Source organism: Plasmodium inui (genome assembly GCF_000524495.1).
Source record: "Plasmodium inui San Antonio 1 unplaced genomic scaffold supercont1.4, whole genome shotgun sequence".
Classification (NCBI taxonomy): domain Eukaryota; phylum Apicomplexa; class Aconoidasida; order Haemosporida; family Plasmodiidae; genus Plasmodium; species Plasmodium inui.
The window spans coordinates 635,733-647,164 of record NW_008481838.1 but is presented as its reverse complement, the minus strand read 5'-3'; the positions used below and the strand labels follow the sequence as shown (position 1 = coordinate 647,164).

The window sequence follows — 11,432 nt, the reverse complement described above, 5'->3', positions numbered from 1 at the left end:
GAGGTTCGCAGGTCGGCAGTTTGCCAGTTTGTATACTTTTTCGTTTTCCCCCATTTTTTTTTCCTTTCTTTTTCCTTTTCTTTTTCATTTTTTTTTGCCTTTTTTTTCCCCTGCCTACATCACCTTGCGACAACAAATTCGTTACTCCTCCCAGCCTGCAGCATTCAATCCTTATTTTATTAGTTTTTTTTTTCCGTAAAAAAAAGCGAGAACACAATAATGCCATAAAACAAACACATATGAGGGTTCCTAGGAGGGTGAAAATATTTCGATGTTGGGGTGTTAAACGTGATTACGCTTAAAATGGAGAAAGAGGTGTGTCACTTTTGAAGACTTGCGTTTTATTATTTTTTTTTTTTTCTTTTTTTTGGGGCTCTGTGAAACTCGCCACGATTTGGCTGTAACAATGCTTCACTGTTTGACCTGTTTGACCATTTCCCGGGTGTTCCCGAAGTAGGAGCAAACAGTTCAGTGTGCCACAGGGAGTAGCTTTGCTAATTTTTACTTAGTTGGTCCCGGTTCATCGTTGCTGCGTTGCTCTTTCCCGTGTAGGTATTATTGCAAGCCCGTGGGAGAGAGTTCTCCCCCTGCCGCTGTGGTGTGACAAATGGGTCCACTACTCCCATCGCATTCTCAAGTGCGCCCGGGCAGAGCAGAACGGAAAAGTATTCACAGAGCGACATAGTTACGTAATCAATGTGAGCATTTACGTTTGTTCTGTTCAAGAGTTGCTCAATCAGTTGGGTATTTTCCACCCACCCCCCGAGGAAGGATTCACATCAGGGTGTAGGCAAATTTTAGCAACCGCGTCGTAAAAGAGGCAGTTCCACAATTTGAGAATTTTTTTTTTTTTTTTGTTCTTCCCCACGAGGATGACATTTTCTCGATGGGTTACTTCTTCATTTTGATGGGCATTCCGTTCTTCCCTTTTTTTTTTTTTTTTTTAACTACGCCGTTTTGGTTATTTTGTCCCCCCACGGAGTGCGCAGCTTGGCACAGTTGGCACAGTTGGCAGTTGGAGCTTGTACGGCGTAACGCAGAAAGGCAGAAATTGTCACTCAGCGTCAAATAGGCAAAATAATCGGCCAATGAATCGGCAAAAAAATTGGCAAATAAACTGCCAATAAGTGGCCATTAAATTGCCGACAAGCTGTCATGTACTCGCGCAGGATGTAGCGCGAGGGCTCTTTCCCATCCGTTGAGTGTTTGCTCTTTCTCTTAATTTTTTTTTTTGCAGCATACACCTGCGTGTAGCATGTTTGCAGAGCGCCGACCCTGTTTTGCTTAAGCTTAAGAGTGAAGCATTTCGAGGTGCGTGGGAAAATGCAGGGACATACTTCCACTTCTCGAGGTGATTCTGCAGCCACTCCAGGGGAAGATGCGAGCGCATGCTGCGATGGAAAAGGTGAGAAGCAAAAGGTAGCCCGGAAGAGGCAGCCGGGAAGAGGCAGCCCCGCAAAGGTAACCCCACGGAGGCTAACCTCGAAAGGCAAACCTCGAATGACAATTCGACAAGGTTTGTCCGCCCCCTGACCACCACCCACTCAGTTATGTTCAGCGGCTGGTTGCTCGCACCAGCCATATTGCTCATCTTACTATATAGCTCTCTCTGCGCAAACCCCAACTGCTACTACGCTTATAAGTTACCCACGGGAAAAGTCATCACTAGAGTATTTAACCCATATGTGCAATTAAGACAAAGGAAAGGTTCTTCCCTCGTTCGAGGGTACGACGATGATCGAGGTAATTTCGTGGAAGCTAAAAGGACGGTTAGAATTTCTGATGGGGATATACTTAGGAGAGGTGACCCCTTGGGTTTCACACCAAAGGGGAGTAAACCCAGTGGTAGAAATACAGCACGTAGTTTTAGCGAAGGGGTAGGGCTGACACAGACCAAGTGGCATAACGGGAGAAGCACCTGGAGAAGTGTGAGTAGAAAAAAAAATACATATCTGTTCCTGTTTAGGAGTGACCACAGTGTATCTCCATCCATAGGGTGCAGCAGCAGGGGAGGGAACTCCGCCATCTCTGCGAGACCCCGCAAAACAGTCGAGCGCAGCAAGGCCGAGGAAGCAAATCCCACTGAAGACCAAGGAGGAGGCAACACTGAAAGCGTTACAGATGCCGAAGTGATAACTCCCCAGGGGGGAAAGTACAAAAAGAGGAAGTACACCGAAGTTAGAGACGAAAAGAAGAAAGGAAATCTGCCAAACACCCATGCGGAGCGGTTCACTGGGGTAGACCCCCCTTTGGAGAAAAATGAAGGGAAGCGGGGGAAAGGCGTGACAAAGCTTGGAAGCAAGTTAATACGTGGTGAAGCCAGTGATTCGAAGGAGGCAGTTAGAGATGATTCGATGAGAAGAAGCACCACCCAATTGAGGAGTAATCAAAGGCTCAAATATGAACCTCTCTCCACCATTAATCCTGAAAGTGTCCGCAGCACATACGATGAAGCCATACCAGCGTCGTATTACCAAAGGAAGGGAAGCGAAAAGGAGGCAAGTTACAAAGACTGCCAACGGGAAAGCGGCGGAATGCATGCATACAGATACCCCCTCCCAAATGAGAGCCATTCTAAATTGAGGACCCCCGAGGGCGATACGCCCAGCGAAGACAACGTCGGGAAAACCCTCGAAGGGGAAGTCTACTCAGTCAGCCCGAACGCAGTTCTAGTGAAGATAAAAAATACAGACCACTTCGGAATGCTCTTTAAAAGCAGATGTAACTTTGGAGACGATGTTGGAGATCTGAATGAATACTTCAAGGTGGAGCAGAAAATCTTTGTCAAAGTTTTAGGCATAAATATGAAAAAAAAATTGTACTACTTAGCTAACATAATTAAATACAATCCAGATGTGAAATTGAAGACAGGAGACACGTCAAAGGGGTTGATTACTAAATTGTGTGAGTCGTACCTATTTGTTAAGATTCTGAAGAATGGCACCACTGGGTATCTCCACAAGTCGAAATTGTTTCCCCCATCTGTCCCGCATATGGGGGAGGAGAAGAACAAGCAACAACCGCAAGAGGGGGAGCCACAAAAGGCGGAGCAACACAAGGGGAGACATAACCACAGGTGGGACGTCTTACTAAAAATGGCACAATTTACACGGCTGTTTAACATCTGGGACATTATAGACGTCGAAATTTATGATCGGCCTGATGTGAACTTTAAGTCCAACTATATATTAACCATCCCGGAGGAGTCCAAGACGTTTGACAAAGTGCTCTCCTATTTTGACTCCCTGTCGGGGGGCATCCCGCACGAGGGGGAAGTGAATCATTCAGGGGGAGAGACGTCTGTGAATCAGGGAGGGGAAGAGGCGTCTCTGAATGAAGGCAAGAAGGACCCATTTGTTAATCACCTAGGGGGGGACCCCTTGGAGGAATCCTCCGATGGGGATGCAGCCGACCACAGGAAGAGGAGAAGCAGGACGAGTCACTCGAGGGAGGCACACCATACAGACAGGACGAGTCATCAACATTATACCAGCCCAACTCATGAGGAACAGAGAACCTGCCCCCCCCGTGGGTTCCCTTCTTTAAGAAAAAACAAAGAGGCGCTTCATAAAGATAGAGCATCCGCGAAGTTCTGTCGAGTGCCCGAAAATGCCAGCTTGTCCGTTTTCTCGAAGATGACAAAAATATCCTTGTCCGCGTTGAAAAAATTTTTTATAATCAACGAGAGTAGGGAGTACCATTCGGGGCATACACTGAGTGCGGATCAGATGAGAAAAGCTAGTGAGCATTTTAACGTCAGCTGTGTGGTCGACGTTGGCGAGGGGTCCGTAGCGGAAGGTGCCAAATTGGAAAGCAGCATAGTGGACGGCGGCGTAGTGGAAGACGCGGTTACCCCCGGTGTCTCTCCAACGAGAGAAAGCGACAACGAAGAGGAGGAAGTTCAAACCGATGGGAAGGCAAAGCCAAATGGGGAAATCAAATTGGGGCTAAACAATGCCCGTGTTGCGAGTAAGCCGCGTATTGCCTGCCCGACAGAGGATCCAACCGAGAAAAGTAAAAAGCGGAACATTGTAGTGACCTTTATCGGGCATATCAACCACGGAAAAACGTCACTCTTCGATTACATATGCAAAACGAAGGAGAGGGACAAGGAAAAGGGACTGATAACCCAAAATATAAGAGCGTTCAAAGTGAAATCGAAAGGTAACGATTTCACATTTACACTGATTGATACCCCAGGGCATGAAGCCTTTATGCCAATCCGAAGCAGAGGAGTGAAAATATCCGATCTGAGCATTTTAGTAATCTCTGGAGAAGAAGGAATACAGGAACAGACAGTGGAATGTATCAAACTGATTAAAGAGCATCACATCCGAATTGTAATCGCAGTTACGAAGATGGACTTGCCAAACGTATCGGTGGATCGAATTATTAATGATCTTCTGCATCATGAAATTTACACCGAAATGAATGGTGGAGACGTGCAGGTGGTTCCTTGTTCCATTTTGAAGGCAGAATCTATGGACAAGCTGGTAGATGCAATATATTTAGAATCCGAATTTTTAGACTTACCATTAGAGGAGAGTAAAGATTGCCAAGGAGTTATCCTTGATTCGTATATTGACAAGAATGGAATCGTGTCCATTAATCTAGTCCAGAATGGAACCCTCCGGGTGAATGATTACTTCTACACAGGATCGTCCTACGGGAAGGTGAAGATAATGAAGGATCATCTCAACAAGAAGGTAAAATCCGCGTGCGCCTCCGACCCAGTGATGGTCGTAGGTTACGAAAAGAACTCCGTGCCTGTCGCAGGAGACCGATTTTATGTGGTACAGAACGAGACAGTCGCGGAGCAAATTGCACAGCACCACAAGAATGAGTTGCTCGCTTCACAGATGCGGGGCTTTAGCTACGGGCAGGAGGATGGAAACCTCGATCGCTACAGAGATTATATCATTAATGAGGGCTCCTTTACTCCCGATGAGGAACAGAAGCAGAATGGTGAGGAGGCAAATCCGAATGATGGGGAGCCAAAGCAGGATGGTGGGGAGAAGAACCCACAGTTGGAAGAAAGCACAACCCAAGAAAACTCCCCCCAAGTGGAAGATACCACCGGAGAACCCCCCCCACAGGGAAGCAACAACGAAAAAGAGGGTGCTAATCATTTTGGAGAAAATGACCCCAAGACAGTGTACGTCAGCTACTTCGTCAAATGTGATAAGCAAGGCACGATTGATGTTTTAAAAAATTGCCTCCTAAAGTTAGAAGTGAAGGATACACTGCACCGAGTTCGAAACAAAATTGTTTACTCCAGCATCGGAGACATCACAGCCAGTGACATTACTTATGCTAGAAGTTTCGACGCCATTATTATTGGGTTTAATGTTAAGCTCTCCAAGAGCTGCCCGAAGAATACGAAACAGATGCTGAGTTCTGGAAAATCCAGCTGCCGAATTATCTATGTGAATGTTTTATACGATCTGATTGATCAGGTCGAAGATCTAATGAAGGAGAAACTGAGTTCCAAGCCGAGGGGCACATACAAAGGGCAGGCAACCATTTTAAAGGTTTTCAATGTATCTAAGTTGGGGAAGGTAGCCGGGTGTGTTGTCAACAGTGGCACCGTTAACAACCACAGCAATGTCAGAATTTTGAGGAACGACCAAGTCATCCACATTGGAAAGATCGTGTCGCTTAAGATTGGCAAAGAGGAGAAGGAGGAAGTTAGCCAGGGCGATGAGTGCGGCATGGGTTTTGAGAACTTCGTAGACTTTCTCCCGGGGGACAAGGTGGAGTCGTACCAAGAGTAGGCGAGGACGACGGCGTGATTAGCGGTTAGATTTGTGCCTCCATTCGCGGCATGGTGAGCCGAGCAGGGATGTGACCCCTTTTGGACCCACCATATGGGGGTAAAGCCCCAATGGAATAATGCTCCCGTCGGAGCTGCACCGGCGTTCCTGCCTCTCTCCTCCGTTTTTATTTTTTTTTTCGTCCTTCCGCGTAGAAGGGGTTACCAAGCAGAGGGGCTACACATCTGAGGCGCTACTTTGAACAGCGCGTCAGGAGGACCCCCCCCTATGCGTGTGGCTAAGCTATCCAATCGGCCGCAGACATGCGCACTTATTTTCTCATTTGTCAACCGTGTGACTATTTTTTTTTTTTTTTTTTTTTAATTCGCCCAAGGGCCTACCTTTGCAACCCGTTTCTATTAAGACAAAACTGTTTGTTCGTTTAGGGGAGAACATTTTTTGCATTCTACATGGAGAAGCAAGAAAGAAAAAAAAAAAAGAAAACAAAAAAAAAACACGCCGTTAAGCAAGTTAAAAGGAATTGTCATATATGTACTGCTGATGCAAATGGATGGGCGCCACAAATGTGTCTGTGCAGAAACAGTTAACAAGGTGAGTTGTGTGAAGCGGCAGGTGGATGTTCACACGTATGCTGCTCCTATTATAATGTCTTTTTTGTTTTTTTTTTTTTTTTTCCCTTTACCAAGCCAACTTGACGCTGGAAAACATTGTTTCCAGGCTGTCGTTGTCCTCCTTAAAAATTTGCAGTGTGGATTTGTCCAGGGCGAAAATGTACGTGGTGAGGACTAGGCAGATGAGGGCGCAGAGTAGCCTGAGGGAGGGGCAGTATGTGTGGGGGGTAGCATCATGAAAGGGGAGAAACAACGAAATGAATATTCGAAAGGGGATGGAAAACATATATATATATTGTTCTCCACATGATGGAAATCTCTCCACCTGTATGTTCCCCCCCTTTTTTTTTTTCTCTCTCTCTCCCTCCTCCTTACCAGTAGAGGCCCAACCCCAGGGCGACGTACGACTTGAAGGCCATATATGGAGCCACTATGGTGACGGCATAAAAAAGGGCCGTGTTGAGGCCAATGGCAGTTCCTAACTCAGATTCTTCGACCCGCTTTGTCATTTGACTAGTCCCACATATGTATAGCAAGGCCCCTCCACAAAGAGGAATGGACATGAAGATAAGGACGAGATATTCATTTGCTCCACATAAAGACAGGGATAAGAATCCAGCTAACGTTAAAGGGATAGAAAACTTGCAGCAGGTCATATCTCCTAGGATGGAACTTAAGTAAGGTGCGAAAAGCCCCTCTGCAATGATCGTTAAAAGTCCTGCATACGTCATTAAGTAGGATGTGTGTGATGGGGTCAGCTTAAACATGTCTACTACAACAGGGGCGAAAGCGAATTTTGTCATTAAAATTGGAAGCAAGCCAAACAGAATTAGCAAACAGATGCCATAGGTTTTCCGAAAAAGATTTAACACACGCACATATTCATTTTGTATGCTACTCAGTATTTCCCTTATTTTTATTTCTCCTAAGTTGACTGGTTTTAAAAGCTTCGGATCTTCACTCAGGGTCTTCGCTACGTACAAGGCTGCTATTTGTGACCCCAGTGCGATGAGGAGATTGCCTCTTGGACCGACAAAGTTGACCATAAAGCCGGCGATGAGACTCCCTAGGATGATGCCCATGCCGTAACTGAGGTTCAGGTAACCGATAGCGGCGGTCCTCTTTTCGCTGTCTGTCTTGAGGCACACCAATAAGGAGGAGGCTTGAAAAGCTTGCATGAAGAACGAGGGAAGGAAACTCACGTAGTACGCCCAGGTGGCCCTGGACGCGGGCAGCTGCAGGGGGGATGGACAAGAAGATGGAGATGCAGAGTAAATACCATGACAGACACAAAGGAGCGGCTTCCCCGCGGGAGAGAATTGGATGGCACTCTCATGTGCGTCCCTCACCATTAAGTACATAAGGCTGGAGGAACAAAGGGACAAGTAGAAGGATTTCTTCACCCCCCATCTGCGGAAGGAAGGGGAGGAAGCACATGGGGAGGAGTTCCACTGGAAGGACGAGGGTGCATATTTCTCCATGTATGCACGTATCTATCTATGCACGTATCTATTTTTGCACGCATGTGTGCAGGCGCCGCTTCGGCGGACGTTCCAAGGAGCCCTCATTTTAACATATCAGCGAGTCTCCCAAAAAACATGGACCCCAAAAACTGGAGTAGAGAAAAAAGGGTCAAGAGGTATCCATTGTGTTCTATGCCGGCGTTGGAGCTGATCAGCTGGGTAGATTAATGAAAAAGGGAGGGACCATGTGCAGGTGTACGTTTTGCATACTGAGTAGCAGTGGGAGGAGCTGCATCGTTCTAATGACGCGTTAGGTCTGCTTCCCTTCAAGGCAACACCTGCTTACTCACCAAGTAGGGTAGCATAGCAATTTGTATTGTATAGCCAATCCCATAGAGCACGTTTATCAAATGAGCTTTACCTGAAGGGGAGGAAGGGGTGACCATTTTTATGGTCACCCAGAGGGGAGGGAAGCGGGATCCACCAATGCGAAAGTTGGGTGTAGCGGCCCCTCAAATGTATAAGTGCCCGAAATGGTTGGACCCCCCGGTGGCATTACCAATTGATGAGAAGAAGAACTTCCTCTCCCCCGGGACGACGTCAGATGGGTCGCCTGCGACATGGTCGCTTTTGTGTAGCAGGGTGGAAGTGACGTCCATTTTTTCGATTTGGGTTTTATCTTTCCCTAAGTGGGGAGAAGCGGCGTAGTGCATGGTGGAAGCGACGTTGCGCAGGGTAGAAGTGGCGTTCGGAAAAGAAGCAATCAATTGTCTCAAACCAAATGGAAGAGCACGTCGACAAGACAATCACTTTGGACGAGGCGGGACATACAAAAATGAACGTGTTAATTTCCTCTTTGGGGGAATTTCTTTTTTTGTTTTTACAAAAATCTGCCAATGAACGTGTGTTTTTTCACTATCCGATTGAAGAAATCATGTAACACGCATGTCTACAGTGGGTGTGATTTTTCCTGAACCATATTTTGTCTTTTTTAAAAAAGAGAACAACAGGTGTACGTACTCCAAGGGGCGGTCGGCATGGAGTTCACTTTAAGTCTCATCATCTTTTGGGGCCTCTTCGCGCGTTTGCTCAGGGGAGGGCGGCACGCCGTTCGAGTATATGCGTGATGATAGATACGTGAGAATACCTATGTGAATACATACCTCACATACATACTCATGTGTCCTTCCTCATGTGGGTACGCGTTTGCCCCTTGTCTGCGTTGGGTTCAACGAGGAAGCCTTAACAGTGGGGCGAACAAAGGAGATAGGCTGCAAATAGCGGGGGTGTGACCACCGAGAGGACGACGCAGAACAGGGGGATGACGATAAGGGAGAAGACTTTTTCATTCTTTCCCCCCTCGTGATGCGTTTTCCCTTTCCCCAAATGACAGCGCACTGCATGGGGGCGCGCCATACCAAAGGCCACTTGGACGCATCAAAGGGGGGAAGTGCTCCCTGGAGGGAATGCGTCGGGGGGAAATCATAAAGCGCCAATAGGTGAGCGCAAAATTTGGCACTATATACCCACTCGTGCGGCACATACGTCGTCTTTGCATGCTCAAGCCACCGTGATGAAGGTTACCCTTCGCCAGTCGGATTTTTCCCCCCTTGTGGATTTTTTTTCTTTCTTTTTTTTTTTTGTTTTTTTCTCTTTCCCCATTTGGTAAATCAATGCAGATGAATTTAAAAAGTTGATCCTTCAATTCGCTACCCATCTGCGATGGAGTAGCACTTTGGGACATGATGTGACCCTTGTAATTTTGTGCTCATCACATTTTACTGAGTCGCATCGTGGAGCATTGGGTGGGGGGTCACTTCGCGCGCCCGCCACACCCACCTGCGGATTTGTTCGCCCCTCAGGTTTGGACTTCGCTTGCAAGTGAACTTGTGGTGATGCCCCTGGATATGTTCGTGCATTCCGCCCCTGTTTCGTCATTGTTTTGTCCCCGTTTCGTTACTACTCTTTCACCGTTTCGTCACTGTTCCTTCACTGTTTCTTTTTTTTTTTCATCGTGGTTTACCAAAACGAGTGGGTAATTCCCAGCCGTCTCATTTTCCCGAAGCGATAAAGTGAGGTCGGGAGATGCTACGCGTGGCGCAGTTGGTGCTTCACTTCTAAGTTGGCAGCTAGTGTGGTGATCGATTGGGTGGCACCCGGCGTCCTCATGCACTGCATCGAAGCACGTAAATATAGCAATATATATATTTTCCTGTTGGCTGTACTTACCTAGGCAGCGACTGCCCCGCTCTTGGCTACCCTCCCGTGGCAGCGCCCTCTGCGTGTTACCAGCTGCGTTTAAGTAGCCCTGCGTACGAATCGCCACACGAAAGGCAGAGACCATGTCGACGACTAACCCCACGAGGGAAACCACCGAGTGGGACGACCTGCAAAGGAAGTATGGGAATTTGCCCCCCCTGGAGAAGGAGGTGAAAGAAGAAGAAATATACCTCAGCCAATTGGAAAGACTGGAGGGCATCAACCCGCTGGAGAAAAAGAACCTGCACGAACTGACGTTGCTGGAGGAGAGCTGCGTCGACGAGGAGTATCTCAAAATCATCGAGAGGCACAAAACGAATCGCTTAAAAGAAATAAACAGAAGTAGGGCACTCGATGTGTTTGGGGAAGTGTACGAAATTTCAAAGGACAACTTTCTGTCCGAAGTTAACGAAGCGAGTAGGAGGAACCCCCTGGGTGAGCATGGCGGCCGGTCGATGGAAAGCACGCGGGGGGATGACGATTTAGAAGAGGAGGAGGAAGAAGCAGAAGTGGAAGGCGTCCAGGCAGCCTCACCCTCACAAAACACAGAGGGCACCCACGTCGTGATCCACCTCTACTCAGATAACGTCATCGCGTGCAAAGTGATCAATAACATCCTAAGTCAGCTAGCCAAAAAGCACAAATACGTGAAGTTCACCAAGGGGGTCTACAATCGAATTGTAGAAAATTACCCCGAATCGAAACTTCCCACTGTTCTGATTTACTACAATGGTGTCTGCACACACCAGATTTGTAACCTACTCAGCAGCATAAAAGGAGGAGTAAACAACTTAACTTTGAAAACGTTGGAGCACTTTTTAGGAAAATATAACATTTTTAGGTCCCCCTCAAGTCTGCTGAGCAGTGGAAAGAGTCTTAGTGACAACACAGCTCATTCTAGTGATGTCGACAGTGAAGATGGAGGTCGCTATGCTGAGGGAGATACCGATGGACATCGAGATCGTACGGATCGATATGCTGAGAAGAGCACTCGAGTTAGAACAAACAAACAGTACACTTCTTTTAATATGTTTCGTACGAAGAAAACAAGTCGGGACTACTCCTCTGATGAAGGAGGATGGAACTCCAGGGGTTATGCCTCCTCCATGCTGGATAGGAAGGTTAATCGAAAGGAGTTCTAAGTGGGGCAAAGAATGTGCCATGGGGGGAGGGGCACTCCATTCTGCCTCCCTATCTTTTCTGCGTACTTTTGCTGCGTAATTTTGCTGCCTATTTTTTTTTGTTACAAACTGGGTGTACTTTCATGTCGGGGGAATGGGGGGAGACACACACACGCCTCGGCTGCTAAAGGGACGTGACATTCT

General features: G+C 47.2%; 3 protein-coding genes across 3 annotated transcripts; 2 read left to right on the top strand and 1 right to left on the bottom strand.

The window, feature by feature from the left end:
* Window positions 1–1,550: 1,550 nt before the first annotated feature.
* On the top strand, window positions 1,551–5,774 carry C922_01306 (translation initiation factor IF-2; the record flags this gene model as incomplete). The annotated part of the gene is made up of 1 exon (XM_008816912.1): window positions 1,551–5,774. One exon carries the CDS (start codon window positions 1,551–1,553, stop codon window positions 5,772–5,774), a length of 4,224 nt encoding a protein of 1,407 aa, XP_008815134.1.
* A 678-nt stretch (window positions 5,775–6,452) lies between these two features.
* On the bottom strand, window positions 6,453–8,507 carry C922_01305 (hypothetical protein; the record flags this gene model as incomplete). The annotated part of the gene is made up of 6 exons (XM_008816911.1): window positions 6,453–6,585; window positions 6,761–7,620; window positions 7,735–7,795; window positions 7,960–8,063; window positions 8,199–8,269; window positions 8,408–8,507. The coding sequence occupies 6 exons, from the start codon at window positions 8,505–8,507 to the stop codon at window positions 6,453–6,455; spliced, it is 1,329 nt and encodes a 442-aa protein (XP_008815133.1).
* A 1,683-nt stretch (window positions 8,508–10,190) lies between these two features.
* Window positions 10,191–11,249, top strand: C922_01304 (hypothetical protein; the record flags this gene model as incomplete). Its single annotated transcript, XM_008816910.1, has 1 exon — window positions 10,191–11,249. One exon carries the CDS (start codon window positions 10,191–10,193, stop codon window positions 11,247–11,249), a length of 1,059 nt encoding a protein of 352 aa, XP_008815132.1.
* Between the last annotated feature and the right edge of the window lie 183 nt (window positions 11,250–11,432).